Source organism: Aspergillus niger, assembly GCF_000002855.4.
Source record: "Aspergillus niger supercontig An09".
NCBI classification, from domain to species: Eukaryota; Fungi; Ascomycota; class Eurotiomycetes; order Eurotiales; family Aspergillaceae; genus Aspergillus; species Aspergillus niger.
The window spans coordinates 249,144-267,646 of NT_166525.1; the positions used below are offsets into that span (position 1 = coordinate 249,144).

The window sequence follows — 18,503 nt, forward strand, 5'->3', positions numbered from 1 at the left end:
TCTTCCCTTCAACCACTCTATTAGAGCATTTCCATCTTCTCACACTGATCATCGTAATGCAGATTCAAGATCAGTTTGGATTGAGATCCCTACTGCATGCACTGTGTGCGTGACAGAAGCTGGAACTGGTACTCGCTCGATCCGTGCAGCGCGAGTCAGTCACATCCGCCCTGCGCTTCAGACTAGCCTGCCAATAGTGACTATCACAAGGGCCGTACTAAGATCGAATAACAGCCTTCCTAACAACATCGCGTTAACGTGTTACTTTCCTCCAGCTTACATTTTGCTATTGAAGCCATATACGATCCCTTCGATGCGCTCGGTTTAACTTCTGCCACGATCACCCGTTCATCGAAGATTCTGGGAGTCTGTCGGTCTTCATGCCAGCAAAGATCGACTCAAATACACACAGTCAGCAACATCTGTTGCTTGTTACGGATGGTGCCTATTATAATGCATGAATAGGGGACCAAGCAATTCTCCGCTGTCGGCGATGTTGGATTAAGGAGGGATAATATTTGATCGAATGACAAAGGGAAGAATTGTGCGACACGAGGGAACCTTATACTTGTCTACGGCCTAGCAGCAAAGCTTATATGCTCGAAATTATACTTGCTATTGTGAACTCATGCGCTTGTGCGGTCACAGGAGTACCCCACACGATCGCTGCGATGCCTTTCTATCGTGCGGTGTACACTCCTCATTTCCGTCCAATACTGGAATAGAGCGAGTCATTGTTCAGAAGGAGGAATCATCCATGGTTCGATCCCCGCAGCAGACACTTGTGCTCGTCACGAGGTGATTCGGTGAGTTTCCATTGTCGAATCAGGAAGGCAGTTCGGCAGTGGATAGTTTTCGGCTTTTCTCGCTTGCTCCACTCCCGAACCAACGTCAATCCGGGCCTCGTCGCGACCTGTCACCCCCCGACTATCGATCTCCCCATCCAGTTGTTTCCCATTTCGCTTCGCATCCTCGCATGCTGTAGCCGAAGAACCCCGATGATGTGAGGTACAATGGCCGATGTTACGCAGGGGACCTCGCGTGGCGTTCGGAAACCTCGCAAATCCCGCGGCCGTGGATTGCGGGCCACCACTGGCTGGTCAGTGACCAATCCTCCGAATTTCTTTTAGTGCTAGTATTCCTTCTGCTGGACGGACCTGCTGACTGCCACAGCCTGATTTGCAAGCGTCGCCATGTCAAGTGTGATGAGGTACGGCAACTTAGCGAAACGTTCTTTCGCAAAAAATATTTCCTGCTGACTCGGACGCAGGCTCGCCCACAATGCGGCCCTTGCGCCAAAGGCCAACGCGACTGTGTTTATGGGAGCAGCTATGAATCTGGAACTCCTAGTATAGGGGCTAAACAAACAACCATCCCAGTGCACTCCTCTCCTTCATCACAATTGACTCCACAGGTGCAGCTACACGAGCCCCTGCAAGTCTTGGTAGATGTCTGCCAACATGAAGACGCTTCCACTCACCGAGCGTCGGCTACGGCATCTCCAAGGGGCCAACACAGCAGTGTGCCGCCTCAGATTAGTCTACATCAACACAGCCATGTCTCTCCTTCGGCCTCAATCCACGACTTCGCACCATCTCCGGCTACAGATTCCTCGGTATCGACGAGAATTGCTCCTTTGAGTTGGTTCGAGCTTCTGGCCAACGATGCTGTCAATGCGGACCGGAATTTTTTCCTATCATCACCGCATCGAGACGTGAATCCTGCTTGCCAGGGATCAACAACCCATCTATCGGTCGCAACCCTGCGACCTCACAATGTTAGGGAATGTCAAAGCTTTCAAGCCGCTTCTTTTGAACGTGATCCGGATATCGAGAAGAGAATATCGCCTGCAGCTGATGGCCATCCAAAGCTTCCCGATGCTCCGTCCTCTTGGTGTACTGCCGCGCCCATTCAGTTATCGGAACAAGAACACCTCATGTTCAAACACTTTGTACGGAACATGTCTAGTTGGTATGATTTCTTTGACCCAACGCAACAGATTTCGAGTAAGGTTCCACAATTGGCAATGAGAAACATAGGTGTAATGAAGGCCCTTCTGGCCCTCTCGGCACGCCATCTTTCCATCTGGCATACCTACAAAGGCTCAGGGCTTGTTCCATCCCGGGAAGATGGAAGAAGAATGATGGATTTCCCAGATGTCGATCGCAACATTGCAGTCCAGTATTACTACGAGACCCTGCAGTACCTCAACAAGGCTATGCAGTATCCCAGCTACGCATACAGCCACGAGATCATTACCACGTCACTCCTGATCAGCACATACGAAATGGTGGATGGATCCAATCGCGACTGGGAGCGGCATCTGAAAGGGGTATTCTGGATTCAAAGGTACCAAAACAACGATGGAGAATGTGGGGGGTTGCGTCAAGCCATCTGGTGGGCATGGCTGCGGCAGGATGTCTGGGTAGCAATGCGGGAGCGACGTCGAGTCTTCAGCTTCTGGAAGCCCAAGCGACACATCTCCTCGCTGTCCCCGACGGAGCTGGCCGGCTTCGTTTCATACATCCTTGGACAATGCGTCAACTATGCCTCGCGTGAAGAGGCAGCATCTAAAGACATACAGAGTCGATTGGAGAGGGGCAATGAGCTCCTCTACATGCTGCAGGAATGGCAGGATTATTTGCCACCGGAGTTCAATCCACTCCCTTGTGAGCAGGACGCGACCGTCTTTCCACCGATCTGGGTCCATCCGCCCCCATATGCAGCGGCATTGCAAATACAAAGCTTAGCTAGAATTCTGGTATTATCACACCGTCCGACTGTGAACGGGTTCCAAGATTACCGTGCTGCTCAAAAGCTGCTTACTACGTCAGTGAACACAATTATGTGGCATTGCTCGAACTATAAGCGAGGACAACGTCGCTGCCAGCCTTATGTCACTGTATTGTATATATGGGGGTAAGAAGGGTCTTTTGTTGTCGTGGTATGATTCTTTGCTGACCCTTTTCTGCAGCTGGGATGAGCGTTCATACCCCTCACGAGCGGGCAGCATTGCTCGAATTAATCGATATTTTCGAGAGCAGAGTCTGTTGGCCTAGATATTCATTACGCAACGACCTCGAATCAGAATACCGTAAGGATGGCCTTTCTGGTTTCACGACCTAGAATTTCCACATTCAATGCTTGTTCATACGAACCAGCTGGTACTTCGTGGGACCTATTGGCTTCATCGACGGGATGCAGTTCAGGTGCAAAAGCAGTGAGCTGAGGCATTAGGCACAGTTGTCAGTTTGCATTCACCCCCACGCGACCGTCCGCGACCGTCTGCAGTGCGATCACTGCGAAATCACCAGCACAAGCCTGGCGACATTAAGTCATGTCCTGAAACATTTTCAAACACATTATATTGGACTATAGGTTCATAATCATAGTTGTATATTAGAACGAAGGAATGAAGGAATGAGTCACACTGAATGGTACTTTGTATGTTAAGTTGAACTACCCTACTGTCTAGTATACTCGTAAGTATATTTCGGGAACTGCTTCATCTGCACGTCCTCAGACGGGCGGTGTGGAAGTTCTTCCGACGAAGCACCCGAGACAATCAGGCCACCTGTAATTCAGAGATTGCACGCGATATCGGACTGTTTCACTCAAAGTTTGTCTTTTTGATCGATTTACTGACAGGAGAGGATGAGTTGTCCAGCGGAGTGCCTCGAGTCGAGGCAGACGATCGCAGGGCTGGCCGATCGCCGACCGCGGGGTACAGAGTACTACTATCGGAGTTAACCCCCGCACTGTCAGAGGGCAATTCGGGGTCAATCCGCGCCAGTTTCTAAAGGAATGTGACGTAAAGTCCGATCGAGATGCAATTGCCTCGAGCCGAACCTGTGCGATCGCGGAGAGGGTTCAAAAGGGGAGGGACACCCCGGATTCCCAGCTATCTAAGCAGTCCAACATCGCCTTCAATCACTCCTCTCGAACTACTCCAAATCCCTTCATTCCCCTCTTCACAATGTCGCCAACTTCTACAGATACTGCCTCCGCTGCAGAGGCTAAGAATGGCACCTCCACACCCTTTGTCAACACCATGCCCGACTCGACCTTCAGCTGGCAGGTCACACTCGCGCAAAAGGTGATCGCCATCACCGGCGCCAACCGCGGCATTGGTTTGGGCATTGCGGAAGTGTGTCTCGCCAATTCCGCAAAGTTCGTATATTCAATGGATCTCATGGAGCCTGGAGAGGAGACCATTGCCCTTCAGACCCGCTACCCGAACTTCCGATATATCCAGACCGACGTGACATCCGAGGAGAGTATCGAGAAGGCAGTGAATCAGATTGTGGAGGAAACCGGGCGAATTGATGGGCTGGTGGCTAATGCGGGCATGACCAAACACCAACCGGCGCTCAAGTTTGAGCGCCCGGAATTGGAGCGCATGTTCAACCTAAATGTGAGTGGACCTTTTGTTTGGTCGCGTCATGCATGCAGCACGCGGGTGCTTACGGGTGCAGGTTTTCGGTGCATATTTCTGCGCCCAGATTGTCGCTCGCAAGTTCATGGAGCTTGGTATTAAGGGGTCCATTGTTATGACTGCTAGTATGACTTCTTATCGTCCGAATCGCGTAAGTACCTTTTCCCCATAGGGGTGTGAGAGTTGTGCTGATTGATTCCCAGGCTGCTCCGTCTGCACCCTATGGCGCTACTAAAGCCGCAGGTAAGTAATCTTATTCTCTTTGATAGCTTCCGCACTATACTAACTGCATCCCCATTAGTGCGCAACATGTGTCACACCTTGGCGATGGAGTGGAGCAAGCACGGCATCCGCGTGAACAGCATCTCCCCTGGTTTTGTCCGCACCGCGATGACCTACTACGTGGAAACCGCCCCGGACTGGGATACAAAGATGGAATACTACGGAGGAATGCCTCGTCTGGCCGACCCTCGAGAGCTGGGAGGTGCTTACGTGTATCTGCTCAGCGATAGCAGCTCCTACACCACTGGCATTGACATCCCCATTGCAGGCATCGTCGGTGCTTGGTAGTGTGCATGAGGCAGATCAGGCTTGGTGTGGACTTTCAAGAATCGCATTCAGCCGGCGTTTTAATGGAATCATATGTACATACACGACCCTTTCTATTAACAGGATAGACGACGACCCCGAATGACAGTGAGGCACGGGCTGTGCTTAAGCCAAGACTAAGCTGCATGAGCTCCTCGTATTCCCTACCCTATCGTAGGGGACGATAAGCATGACTGACCTCGTCCTCGGCATGACCGGCGCCTCACTCCGCGAGGCTGCACTACGTCCAGGAACAAGCTGCATAGCTCACGTTCCTGGTATCGTATTTAGGTATGTCTGGGGTAAAAATAGCCGATTGGAGGATAGTTCGCGTCTTCCAGGCTCGCATTCTTCATCACATGAGGTGCGCCCTCTATTAGCGGCAAGTATTGACTCTCATCTCTCTTCCACCATATTCACATAACATACACCACATCACAGCAACGTTCAACAGGCATAAGAGCGTTCCTTATCCAGTGATGGAGGCTGCCTCCCGACATGAGTTTCCGTTCCTTGAAGAGGTCTACTCTGCGGAGCAGCCCAAGATCGAGTGAGTTATATACCGGACGCTATCATGCACAGGAGCAGTCTGCCTAATCTTGTAGTTTCGTCTTCGTCCACGGCTTAAACCCTCGAGGCAAAGACAACCACCCATTCGAGACATGGACGCACGAGAATGGCACCTTCTGGCCGCGGGACTATCTTCCTCAGGATATCCCCCAGGCACGCATCTTCGTCTACGGGTATAACTCCACCATCACAAATCCCCAGAGCATGTCGACTGCCAGCGTCAAAGATCACGCGAATACGTTGCTGAACTTGTTGGATTTGGAGCGGAATCCACAGTTAGTACGTTTCACTTCCGGAGTAATGGAGAGAGCAACGGTATCTGACGTGTAATAGAATGTGCGACCGCCGAAAATAATATTCATCGGCCATAGTCTGGGTGGGCTTGTAATCAAACAGGTAATAGTCTGACTTCTCCTGATGGATAAAAGAACCACAACTGATTTGACAGGCACTGCTGAATGCACACGAAGATCCCAAGTACAATTCGATCCGCAACAATACATCTGGTCTCGTTTTCTTTGGTTGCCCGCATCGGGGCACGAAAGGTGTTGAGCTAGGCAAGATTGCAGCAAAAGTGGCGCGCTTCGTCGCCAAAGGACACGCCAGTAATGATTTGCTCGATTGCCTGGAGCACAATTCGCTGTTCACACGGCAGATGACGAGCCGGTTCTCACACCAGCTTGAGGACTATCGTGTGATCAGCTTCGTGGAGGGTAAGGAGGTATTCTTGGGCGGTGCTGGACCGGCCTCAGTGAGCCACGTAAGTGAGAGCTCTTTTTTAGCACTTCAAGGATTAACTGAGGTTCTATAGTTAGTGGTAGATGAGGAATCGGCCGTCCTGGGACTCCCCGGCCAGCGCGAAACCCGATTGAAGCTGGACGCCGACCACTCGCAGATGTGCAAAGTGGGCAGCCGCGGCCCGATGTATAAATTGATCAAGGGAAACATCAAACAAATTGCCGACCAAGTTCTTATTACAGAACAAGGATATCTACCGCAACCTTCCGTATCACCTCATCCAGCCCCTCCTCTCCCTCCGCGCCTTCCAGGAAACAGCAGCATCCCATATCCCGCCGCGCCCACGCCCGAACCCACCACCAAACGCGTCATCGGCACTCTATACACCCCCGTCGACAACGACCCTCGCTCCATCAAGGCAGCCGAGCTGAAGAACAACTATCGCTGGGACGAGGCACGGAGACTCGAATATGACATCTTTAACGAACACATGCGCACCATTGGACCAGACCACCATAGCACCCTCGAGATCGGGTACCATCTCGCCTCCATCGACCTCGAATCCGGATATCTCTCCAAAGCCGCAGAATGGGCAAGCTGGGTTTCATCCAACAGTCAGCGTGTTTTTGACAAGCGTCACCCACTAGCCATGAAAGCCGAAAGTCTCATGGGCGAGATCCTCTGCCATCAGGGGAAAGGCCAGGAAGGAGAGTCGGTATGCGCGAATGTCCTGGCCCGGCAGCAAATGACTATCGGAGAAGATGATCTCGACACTCTCGACACACGACGAAGGTTGGCGGTCGCCTACGGCGCTGTCGAACGACGACAAGAAGCTATCCAGGTCTCGGAGAAGGTCACGGAACGGTTGCAGCAATTACTGGGACCTAATCATATACGCGTGTACGCTTCCATTCTTGACACGGCCGACCATATGCTCTCGATGCGGTCAAATGATACGAGGGCACTGATGGTCATGAAATTCAGCGGAGAAGTCGACCAGCTAGCGCAAGGGGCTGCACAGATTGCACGTGAGCTCACTGATCTGCTTGGCCCGCGCCATCCCCTCGCCATTCGGGCATTGAGGCTGCAGGGTGGCAGTCAGATGCTAGATCCGGACGGGACAACGGTAGCATCGGAGACGTTCCGACGGGCGCTGGCAAATGCAGAGGAGGAACTAGGGGCGGATCATCCCGAAACTATGAGCATCGTGGCCCTGATGGGGGTGATGTATGCGTCGCAGGGACGCCGCGTGGCTGGTCTGTATGGTATGCATCAGCAGTCGAATACGCAGTTGGCGACGCCATGGTTGGGCAGATACTTGACATGGGCGGAGAGTCGACTGGGGAAGGGGTGTCCTGAGGTGCAGTCTACGCTGGCGATGTTGGGCAAGTTGCACATGGAGGCGCAGAAGTATGTCGAGGCACAGGGGTACTACGAGCGGGTAGTCGAGGGATGTCATGAGAGTGGAGCGGCAGTGCCTCAGGAGGTGCAGACTATGTTGCAGTTGTGCCGGATGCACACAAGATATATAATGCCGCAAAGGACTTCAGGGGGATTTCAGAACTTATTGTCATCGTTTCAGCGAATGTGATTGTGTGTTGTTATTACTAGCATAATATATTCTTATAGTAACATTCATTATCCATCATACGATCATCAACAAAGTCATGTCACGTAGCGGTCCCTAGTTCGAAAACTTCTCCGGCACCTTCTTTCTGTACGCCCAAGCACATTAGCCTCATCATCGCAAACAATGCCCCCTCCTCCACGATAAAACAAACTTACCCGGTAGCACTTTCAAACTGGTTCCTCGCCGTGTCCGTGATCTTCTCATTCGTAGAGCGCATCTTCTGAGGATCGATCTTGCCACCACCGAACTTCTGTTCGACCGAGTCGAGGCCTACAAGAAGGCGAAGAAAGATGATATCAGCATTCCGTTCCAATCACGATGGCGCATAGTAAAGTGTCATGCAGGTGCGGAAAAATACTCACCCTTATCAAGGTAATCCTCCTGGCCCTGGTTTCCGCTGGAGCCCGAGCCCTGCGCATCACCACCGGACTTGTTGCCACCACCGAGCTTCGAGGCGAGACCGGAGAGTTTGTCCATGTTGATGTGTTTTAAATTGAGTGATTTCGTTTAGGAGTGATAGAGAAGAGTGTGAATGTTTGTAAGGAACAGGAATGTCCATGCAAGGGATGGAAGTTACATATGTTTTATACCTTGGAGGGAGTGCTTAGTGATAGACTCTGGAACAGGAGTTGGTGATGTCATGGACGGGATCTCCGTCTTTATTTGCATCACCGAGTCTTTACTTGAGATTCAATCGACGGCAGATGTAGATCTTGTGAAGTGGTTAATCATCAGCTATGCACATAAATTCGCATAATTCTCTGCGATGAAATCAGTTGGTTGACAGTCACGTGAATGACACCGTCATGATGTCAGCATTCCCCTGCTTATGTCATCCATGTTCGTCTCTGATGTCAGATCACGTGAAATCAGCCAGCCGCATCCCGTATTCGTATCCCCTGCATTTATCCTTTGGTTTGTGCTGCTCGTTTGTTCGTTCCCTCTTTCTGTCTGACAGGTTGGTTCCCTGTCGAGTGGTCTGTCACGTTGCACACCGGAACCAGATGTGGAATGTTTCCTCGGAAATCATGGCGGCACTGCAGGCCATGCGCGTTTGTATCACTCATCCTGGCACCTGCAGATAAACAGTAGTCGATGTCATATCACCCCATTTCTGGGAAAATTCTCACACCCCTCGATCAAAGCAAACCAAGATTTCGCTGCCCGAAAAATGCGATTCAGCCTGGTCGGCCCCCACGGAACCCAGTTCCTTCGGAAGGATCAGTGGCGCAGGGGCAATCTTGCTGCCTAGGATGAAGTGGTTCCAGGGACAGCAAACCTCCTGGATGGGGCTGTTCCCTTACTCTTGGGCCTATCAAGGGTCCCTCAGACCGAGGGATGGCCCTAAACATTCCTGCCGAACTCCGGCTAGAGCCGCTGACTGTACTCTGTACAGAAACTCTGGTTCACATGGTGGATTTGCCAAGGCTGCCCAAAGCCTTCCGGACGATCCGCAAGATGTGGCTGTTCTCCCGAGATGATATTATTATAAGGCATTCTTTGCGCTGATTCCTTCTCGCAACCTTTTTCCCTTACTCGTGCCGTCCCTCCACCCCCAGTCCCTCCCTCCGCGATCGTCGTCCCTGTCGATCATGAAGTTGCCTCTCTTTGCTGCTGCAGCAGCTGGCCTCGCCAATGCCGCTTCCCTGCCTGTCGAAAGGGCCGAGGCTGAGGTTGCGTCCGTCGCCGCCGATTTAATCGTCCGCGCCCTCCCCAATGCCCCCGATGGCTACACTCCCTCCAATGTCACCTGTCCCTCGACTCGTCCGAGCATTCGTGATGCCTCGGGCATCTCCACCAACGAGACCGAGTGGCTCAAGGTCCGTCGCAATGCGACCCTCACCCCGATGAAGAACCTCCTTAGCCGTCTCAACCTCACCGGCTTTGATACCACCTCCTACATCAATGAACACTCCAGCAACATCTCCAACATCCCCAACATTGCAATTGCGGCTTCGGGTGGTGGATACCGTGCGCTCACCAACGGAGCTGGTGCGCTGAAGGCTTTCGACAGCCGCTCCGACAATGCCACCAACTCCGGTCAACTGGGTGGTCTGCTGCAGGCGGCAACCTACGTCTCTGGTCTGAGTGGTGGTAGCTGGCTGGTCGGATCCATGTTCGTCAACAACTTCTCCTCCATCGGTGAATTGCAAGCCAGCGAGAAGGTCTGGCGCTTCGACAAGTCCCTGCTCGAGGGACCCAACTTCGACCACATCCAGATCGTCAGCACGGTGGAATACTGGAAGGACATTACCGAGGAAGTCGACGGCAAGGCTAACGCTGGTTTTAACACTTCCTTCACCGACTACTGGGGCCGTGCGCTGTCCTACCAGCTGGTGAACGCCTCCGATGACAAGGGTGGTCCCGACTACACCTGGTCCTCCATTGCGCTCATGGACGACTTCAAGAACGGCCAGTACCCCATGCCTATTGTGGTCGCCGACGGCCGCAACCCCGGCGAAATCATCGTTGAGACCAATGCCACCGTTTATGAAGTGAACCCTTGGGAATTCGGCTCTTTCGACCCCAGCGTCTACGCCTTCGCTCCCCTGCAGTATCTGGGCTCCCGGTTCGAGAACGGCTCCATCCCGGACAACGGCACCTGCGTGAGCGGCTTCGACAATGCCGGCTTTATCATGGGATCATCCTCCACCCTGTTCAACCAATTCCTCCTCCAAATCAACAGCACCAGCATCCCCACGATCCTGAAGGATGCCTTCACTGACATCCTCGAGGACCTCGGTGAGCGCAACGACGATATCGCCGTCTACTCCCCCAACCCCTTCTCCGGCTACCGCGACAGCAGCGAGGATTACGCCACAGCCAAGGACCTCGACGTTGTCGACGGTGGTGAAGACGGCGAGAACATCCCTCTGCACCCGCTGATCCAGCCCGAGCGTGCCGTCGATGTCATCTTCGCCATCGACTCCTCTGCCGACACAGACTACTACTGGCCCAACGGTACCTCCCTTGTCGCGACCTACGAGCGCAGTCTCGAGCCCAGCATCGCCAACGGCACCGCCTTCCCCGCCGTGCCGGATCAGAACACCTTCGTCAACCTGGGTCTCAACTCCCGCCCGACTTTCTTCGGCTGCGACCCCAAGAACATCTCCGGCACCGCCCCCCTGGTCATTTATCTGCCTAACAGCCCCTACACCTACGACTCCAACTTCTCGACCTTCAAGCTGACCTACAGCGACGAGGAGCGTGATTCCGTCATCACCAACGGCTGGAACGTGGTCACTCGCGGTAACGGTACCGTTGATGATAACTTCCCGTCTTGCGTGGCGTGCGCTATTCTCCAGCGCTCCACCTACAGGACGAACACCTCTCTGCCAGATATCTGTACCACCTGCTTTAACGATTACTGCTGGAACGGCACGACAAACAGCACTACGCCTGGAGCTTATGAACCCAGTGTGCTGATTGCTACTAGCGGTGCGATCAAGAGTGTCTTGGATTACTCGGTGCTGGCGCTCGCCATGGGTGTTGCTGCGTTTATGCTGTAGATATGATGGTTGCATAAGGGGTTGTACATTGTGTTATTTTAGATATTTTATGCATATAGTCATGTTTGCATTGTTTAGTTAGTTTGATGAAGATACCGACATAGATTGTGTTCATTAGCAATGACATGACATAACAATGTGAAGCGAAGTAAGAACAGATTGCCTGAGGCACTAAGGTGTCTGGGCTTATTATTCCAGTCACTTTTGCACACTCACAGCTACTGAATCACGTCGTTGCTAGAACAAAAAGTTACTACGGCCAAGGCAGCAAGGTTGCGATTTCAAATGTTGTCGACTTGATTGCTCAGTATGTAGCTTTTAGAATCTGGGGATATTTCTAGCAAACGCACAGGGTTCACTGAAGCCGTCAGCTAAGATGCCTGGGATCCAAGGGTTTTAAATCCAAAGACATAAGCATTCACCCATTTTCCCGCATAGGAATGGGAGAACTCGCGCCAGCCGCGAAGAAAGACATCCACGATCATCGGGTCATCCTCATAGTTATCAACGTTGATAGGATACTCCCTTGCCTTTTCACAGCATAGGCACATCGAAGTACAATGGCTTCTATGGAGCGGACGCTTATCATTTCTCAGTTTCTCGCAGCATCCGCAATCCCGGCCACAGCATCCCCCGGAGTGCGTACATTCCTCGCGCAGAAACTTCGACAGATACCAATTCTCCTTTTCTTCATGTGCACATAGCATCCGCTTCAGGGGACCGTCGGGAATTGTACTCATACAGCGATGCGTCTCTCGTTCCAGGTTGCAGATTGTTTCGTTCAAAGACTTGAGTTCCGTTTTGTAGGTCTGCATCTCATTCACCCAAGTGGACGTGTCTCCTGTTGATGGGTTTTCGTTGATTTGCTCGTACAGCATGTCATGCTTGGCTTGCAGGTAGATTTCACGTTGGATGCAGAAGCGTAGCTTGAAACCCATCTGGACGTACCTTTCAACGGGCTGCCAGAGTTTCTTTTTTGATAGGAGGAGAATGCCGGTCCTCGGAAGCTGTAGTAGGCGGCAGAACTGAGCGTTTTCCATATCACCTTCACGATGGGACTTGTTTTCATAGTGCCTGAAGAGAGGCTTGAAAGGATATCTGAGAATAATTGAAGGGAACATGCTGGATTGTGTTGAGGGTAGAAGTTGGTGAAGAAAAAGTGAAAGGAATAGAAGTGAAAGTAAAGGAAAAGAAAATCTGAAATGCCAGGATACTCTTTACGATCTCCCGACGACATATAATGTCATCATCACTCAAAATTATGTTTCGCGAGAGGAACTCGACATAATGAGGTATTGATGAGGCGCACAGAACAGAGATTTCTGCTTCAACGCTCAAATCAGAGGGCCGAACATGGAGTAGGAAGACCTCCCCCCTCCTTTTGCCTTCACCTGCCTTATCGGACTTCTTGATTTCATGTCTTGAGCGTCTACAAGAAAGTGTCGGATTCAACCTTTCACCTTTGAATACAATTACCTGCGAGGAACTGAAGCGGCTTCAATATTCTGGTTACATGTCCTCTTACTTCGCCTACTACGGATATCGGAAGGTCTGCTCCCTTCAACATCCCCAAACATCTATTATTGAACAGATCTTTGGAATCTGTAATGCTGTTTGGCCATTTCTTCGTACCTTGCGTTGGTGACACTACTGTGCATGCCGTAATAAGCTCTTTGGGGCAGGCTAGACTTGGCTTCAGCCGTTGCTCCTTCGAAAGGCTAACCCACCTCTCTATAGCACTGTGTAGTATATATGATAGACACGAGGAGTGAATGAGAAATGTTTCAGGCAGGTATAGATTACGACAGGTCAATAGCAAGACGCAGGGCCTAGGGTGAAAATGTACGCGTCAGGACTGCAGCCTGCGATGGGGGATAACCTTATGCCCAGGTTCAGGGACTCACACACGACAAACATTTCTGATATACGTCTTTGACAACTGATAACATTACACTTTAGCGGAAGCCTTGCTGGTAAACAGACTACTGCATTTTCAGTTTTCAGGTATTTTGAATAGGTACCTCCCTTTAGGTTGGCTGGGGCTTCTGATTCGGTGTTCCAATAGGATTTTGCCCCCAGCGGCTCCTGTTATAAAGGCACACGGTGAAAGCGGTGGCTTATGTGTTGTTCCGCAACGTCTCTAACTAATGGGACATGATGGAGTGCTTCGGCGATACTATTATAAAGGTACTGTTCGCATTTAGGTTTCGAGGACTAAGTTGCAGACAAACCGAAGACCGAGTTAGACACGTTCTGCCAACGATGTTTCATGAAAGCCTTCGGATCATGCCCATTTAAGCTAAGCCCCAAGACACCAGTATCCTCCTTGAGATGCTCTGATCGATCACAGCGAATATCCCAGTTGCGCATATATTTCCGAGCCACCTGGTAAAACATGGGTGCCAAGTTCTGACTCTGGCGTATCTCTCCGCGACGGACCTTTTCTATCCCCGTGGGTGCCGCGCACTGAATCATGGTGGTAGTAATTTCACCAGTGGTCGATGCCACATAGAGACTACCCGCAGCCTGGACAATCCCTACTTTACCCGCGGCCAGTTGGGCTAGACAAGTATTGGCGACCAGGTCGACAGGGATCTCGTCGAAGACAGCATCCAGGTTGATCCCTTTACCAAGCTTATCTAACCCATAATCAGGGTCTGTCGCCAGGCTGTGGATCGCAGACTGTAAGGGCATGCCTTCATCGTGGCCATAGAATGGATATGGGTCGCGAATGGCTGGCCCGATAAGGGATGGTCGCACAATTAGTGTGTCAAAGGAGAGGTTGTCTTGCTTCAAGATCAACCTCTCCGTAAGGTATTTGCATAATGTGTAGGGTGCGATAAATTTCTCAGTGTAGTCTGACTGTCCAGTACTGAGAATCTGTGACAGAAATTTCTCTGGGTCTAGATCCTCATCGCAAAGTGGGTATATACGTTCTTCAATAATACCATCAGGAAGAAAGCTGTTGACAGATGTAGATGATACGTGGAGGAATGACTTGAGACGACTGAATTCACGAAGCAATGTGAGTAACTGCAGATGAGCTATGCAATTTGGCTGGATGCTGAGATGAAGTGGCTGTTGTAGCGAAATGTCCGCCGCTGCATTGATGACCACAGTGACCTCCTCTTGGAGTAATTTCAGATCCGAAGGCTTTAACCCGAGACAAGGTTTGGAGGTATCTCCCACCATGAACTGGACGCGATGAGAGTCTAAGACATCATCAAATTGATCCGCCATTGCTGCCTCCAGCTTATCGAGGGCACGTTGCACGGAGCCACGACAAAGCAGAAAGATCTTTTTGGTGGGCAACTGTAGAGTGAGCTTGTATAGAAGGCATGCGCCTAGATTTCCTGTCCCCCCAGTCAGGAAAATCACTTGATCGCGATACCATTCAATATGTTTATCCATAATAATAATGAAAAAAATGAATGGTCTTGTGTTATGCTGGAGACGAAGCTCGTGACCCCCGTAGTTTGGCGAACTAATGGACGATATGTGGTAAATGCTATGTGTGCACTGGACACTGCTGGCTCTTAGTAACAGGTAGTAGGCCGCCAGAATCCGTCTTTTGCGCTCTCGGTAGTACTAAAGGTGTGTTGGAATCCCTGAACACGAGGTTTTTGTGGCTAGCTGAGGGTCCCTTTTAAGGAAAAGTTTGTGCCGAACTGCAACATCGTGTCCTACACGAACTTGATATTCTTCGTAAACAATTGATTGATCTCTTCCAGATTGAGGGATGCAGGGAGGAATTCTCGAAAGCAATGGTTTAATGTGCCCTTATTCCGAATCAGATAATTGCAGCAGACCAATAGAAGACGTGCATATGCCGTACTACCACTACCAACCGGCCTATGCTTCATGAAGTCAACGTGCATCTTCCGACTTGCCATGGTTTCCTACGGTCATATGGACATGAAAAAAGGGCAAAGCTGTAAGGGCTGATAAGGCTAGCACTTTGATAGGTACATTGGCATTTGATTACCATCGAATACATATTAAGTAATTGTCAACAATGCTGGTAGAAGGGTGCGACACACGCGAGGGATGTATTTATCCTACTATAGTAAGGCTGACGAAAGGTTCTAGCTACGAGCGTCTTAATAATCGTCACCGCGGCTTTTTTGGAGTGGGACCAAAAGTGCATAAGCATCTGGTCTGAATACCAGGCCTCAAGTAGAGTACGTTTGGTCTCTTCGTTCTTGGATGGGTAACGAGCTGCCGTGCTCCCAAGGTCTCCGGGTCTAGGCTGAGTAGTCAGAGCAATGCTACGTTTGAGGACGTAGTGAGTTTTAATTCAACACGAACTTTCAATTCTCCTCTAAAAGTCCATTGTTCGGGATGTGCAGAGGTGTTAATTCTCTTCACACGGACTGATCATGGGTCTATATATTGTCTACTTCGGCGAGTGGTGGTGTTTGAGATTAGACTTCGGAATATTCCCTTTCGGAACTCGAAGTCAGTACTTGGCGGTAAAGTCACCAGTAGACCAAGTTAAACGGCAAACAGTTCAATGTTAACATTAAGTTAAACAACTAGCTAACACTAATGAAGATCCGAGGGCCTACGGAGACTTGTTTGTGCGTATCATTATGCTAGTTGTACAAACTTGTGAACTCCTATGGAGACATAGCATCTGTTAGACAGAGTGACTCTATGTCCACTGACTTGTAGTACGAAGAACTTAACTGCCCGTAGGCATTGCCTTGTGTAACCAACCTTCGACAACTGTGGTATCTGACCCGGGTTCCGTAGCCACGCAATCAATGCAAGGATGCGAAGGACACAAGGTGCTGGAATGTCACCAATACGCACCTGCATGAAAGGGAAAATATGGGAAGGTTAAGTGTATTGTTATCACATGTTCTAAGAGCCAGACGTGAAATATACTCGCCAAACGTAGGACGGAGAAGTCACTGTAGGTCCTATTCAACTTTCATATAGCTGACTGAAAATAGCCCCACATGTAGCCATTGCTGCACAGCCTGAATAGATACAATATATAGCCTAACACGTGTTGTTAATAACTTCTACACATCGAAAATGTCATGGTCTGCAGCCTGCCTGTCACTGGCCACGTTTTTCTCAGCCCTGGTCGCATTGCAGCTCTATCGGATTGTTAGCAGAAGCTATAGATCCAGGAAGCTGTCGAAACAATGGAATTGTGAGCCAGTATGTCGCTATCCTAGTGGGATCCTGGGTTATAAAGTGGTTTTGCGTGCGAAAACTGCCGCCCAAGAAGGCCAAGTCGGATCTACGATACATGGGGTTCATTTGCAGTACGGGAATACCCTGAAAGTAAATCTTGTGGGTCACGACGTTGTCGCTACTTGCGAGCCGGAAAATATTCAGGCTGTGCTAGCCTCTCAGTTTTCGAGTTTTGGACTATCTAAATGGCGTTATCCACAGTACCGCCCATTGCTTGGGAGAGGAATATTCACGTCAGATGGAACGGCTTGGGAGCACTCGAGGAAGTTGCTACGCCCACAGTTTACGAAGAATCAAGTAGGTTGAGCAACAATAGGTCCTTCCCATGTGGCCTATCTAACGGGATATTCCTGCTAGATACCTTCAATCGAGTGGTTTGACTCTTACTCCGAGAATCTCATGCGAGCACTGCCGCCCGATGGGCATGCCTTTGATATCCAGCCGCTTGCCTTCCGACTAGCACTTGATTCTGCAACGGGCTATCTGTTTGGCGAGTCCATTAATTCTCTAGTGAAGCCGGATTCCAACCAAACAGGTGTTGCAGAAACCTCAGGCAGTGGAAACGAAGGATTTGCTGCTGCGTTCGATTACGCCCAAGATATCCTTTTCAGGCGAACTCTCGCGCTCTCATACTACTGGCTAATCAACCCGAGCGATTTCAGGAAATCCACTCGTGTGGTTCATGAATTTGTGGATTACTACGTGGATAAGGCTATCGAATACAGAAGCAATATTGGCAACTACAAGACTGGCCATGAACAGAAAGGAGAAGAGTATTGTTTTCTGCATGCACTGGCGGCTGAGACACAAGATCGGGAATTCCTGAGGGATCAGTTGGTCAATGTTCTCCTAGCTAGCAGGGACGACGTTGCCAGCGTGTTTACCTCAACTTTTTATCTTCTTGCACGAGACCCTGTTGCATGGTGGAAGTTGAAACAGGAAATCACCGATGCGGTAGACAGGCACGCGAGCAATATCACCCTGAAGGAGATACAGAGTCTTCCTTATCTACGCGGTGTCTTGTACGAAGGTGAGCTGCACAATAGTTCTGCCAATGTCTCTTCATATCATTCAAATCTACGTCCAATTCTCAACATCTGCTAAGCATTTGGAATAGTACTTCGCCTCTTTCCGCCTGTTCCTGTGAATGCGCGAGTTGCCCATCATGATACGACAATTCCCGTGGGCGGTGGTCCGGATGGTCGATCGCCTGTTTTTTTCTCAAGGGGCAAATGGTCGCGTATTCAGTCTGGTGCCTTCACCGGCGTCGTGACCTCTGGGGCGCAGATGCTGAGAGCTTCCGACCGGAGAGATGGGAAGGTTACAACCCACCAGCGTGGGATTTCGTGCCTTTCAATGGTGGACCCCGGGCGTGCCTTGGTCGTGAGTCCCTCCTCTTCGCACGTCAAGTGTCCTCTACAGAGTACTTAATGGGATTTCGCTAACCAGAGTGCTACGAACAGAGCAGTATGCCATAATTCTGATTAGCCAACAGGTATTCAGGGTAGTGCAACACCTCGATTCTATTGAGAGCGCCCAGCCAGGGCCAGACATGGGGCTCAACCCTCCATTGAGACAGACGCTGACCATGTGTCACGAGCGTGGAGTCCACTTGCGCGTCAAGCGGATGAGAATTTGACTGTAGGGGAGTAGCTGGTAGCCTGTTACACAGACGGCATTATCAGTCTGCATCATTTGGGTTGGAGGAGCTTGATTTTGGAACGCAATCCGTTTCCCTGATGGGTTACTAGATCATCAGGTTGATTACTGTTCAAGAATGCCAGATTCGCTATTCTTCCATCATGCGGTACCAGCCGTAGGAACA

The 18,503-nt window shown here is 50.6% G+C and overlaps 8 protein-coding genes across 8 annotated transcripts; 5 read left to right on the forward strand and 3 right to left on the reverse strand.

Annotated features, from left to right (window-relative positions):
* Positions 1–1,013: 1,013 nt before the first annotated feature.
* Positions 1,014–2,923, forward strand: An09g01200 (uncharacterized protein; the record flags this gene model as incomplete). The annotated part of the gene is made up of 3 exons (XM_059749581.1): positions 1,014–1,099; positions 1,174–1,210; positions 1,271–2,923. The coding sequence occupies 3 exons, from the start codon at positions 1,014–1,016 to the stop codon at positions 2,921–2,923; spliced, it is 1,776 nt and encodes a 591-aa protein (XP_059605808.1).
* A 1,053-nt stretch (positions 2,924–3,976) lies between these two features.
* On the forward strand, positions 3,977–5,005 carry An09g01210 (uncharacterized protein; the record flags this gene model as incomplete). Its single annotated transcript, XM_001393402.3, has 4 exons — positions 3,977–4,414; positions 4,476–4,586; positions 4,639–4,678; positions 4,737–5,005. 4 exons carry the CDS (start codon positions 3,977–3,979, stop codon positions 5,003–5,005), a joined length of 858 nt encoding a protein of 285 aa, XP_001393439.1.
* Positions 5,006–5,213: 208 nt separating this feature from the next.
* On the forward strand, positions 5,214–7,922 carry An09g01220 (uncharacterized protein; the record flags this gene model as incomplete). The annotated part of the gene is made up of 5 exons (XM_059749582.1): positions 5,214–5,314; positions 5,478–5,573; positions 5,629–5,872; positions 6,042–6,353; positions 6,405–7,922. The coding sequence occupies 5 exons, from the start codon at positions 5,214–5,216 to the stop codon at positions 7,920–7,922; spliced, it is 2,271 nt and encodes a 756-aa protein (XP_059605809.1).
* Positions 7,923–8,015: 93 nt separating this feature from the next.
* An09g01230 (uncharacterized protein) lies at positions 8,016–8,438 on the reverse strand (the record flags this gene model as incomplete). The annotated part of the gene is made up of 3 exons (XM_001393404.1): positions 8,016–8,046; positions 8,117–8,231; positions 8,324–8,438. 3 exons carry the CDS (start codon positions 8,436–8,438, stop codon positions 8,016–8,018), a joined length of 261 nt encoding a protein of 86 aa, XP_001393441.1.
* Positions 8,439–9,553: 1,115 nt separating this feature from the next.
* An09g01240 (uncharacterized protein) lies at positions 9,554–11,470 on the forward strand (the record flags this gene model as incomplete). The annotated part of the gene is made up of 1 exon (XM_001393405.3): positions 9,554–11,470. The coding sequence occupies one exon, from the start codon at positions 9,554–9,556 to the stop codon at positions 11,468–11,470; it is 1,917 nt and encodes a 638-aa protein (XP_001393442.1).
* A 371-nt stretch (positions 11,471–11,841) lies between these two features.
* An09g01250 (uncharacterized protein) lies at positions 11,842–13,419 on the reverse strand (the record flags this gene model as incomplete). Its single annotated transcript, XM_059749583.1, has 4 exons — positions 11,842–12,592; positions 12,780–12,899; positions 13,103–13,188; positions 13,375–13,419. The coding sequence occupies 4 exons, from the start codon at positions 13,417–13,419 to the stop codon at positions 11,842–11,844; spliced, it is 1,002 nt and encodes a 333-aa protein (XP_059605810.1).
* Positions 13,420–13,684: 265 nt separating this feature from the next.
* Positions 13,685–14,881, reverse strand: An09g01260 (uncharacterized protein; the record flags this gene model as incomplete). The annotated part of the gene is made up of 1 exon (XM_001393407.1): positions 13,685–14,881. One exon carries the CDS (start codon positions 14,879–14,881, stop codon positions 13,685–13,687), a length of 1,197 nt encoding a protein of 398 aa, XP_001393444.1.
* A 1,632-nt stretch (positions 14,882–16,513) lies between these two features.
* An09g01270 (uncharacterized protein) lies at positions 16,514–18,317 on the forward strand (the record flags this gene model as incomplete). Its single annotated transcript, XM_001393408.3, has 4 exons — positions 16,514–16,975; positions 17,036–17,708; positions 17,796–18,061; positions 18,174–18,317. The coding sequence occupies 4 exons, from the start codon at positions 16,514–16,516 to the stop codon at positions 18,315–18,317; spliced, it is 1,545 nt and encodes a 514-aa protein (XP_001393445.3).
* Positions 18,318–18,503: the final 186 nt, after the last annotated feature.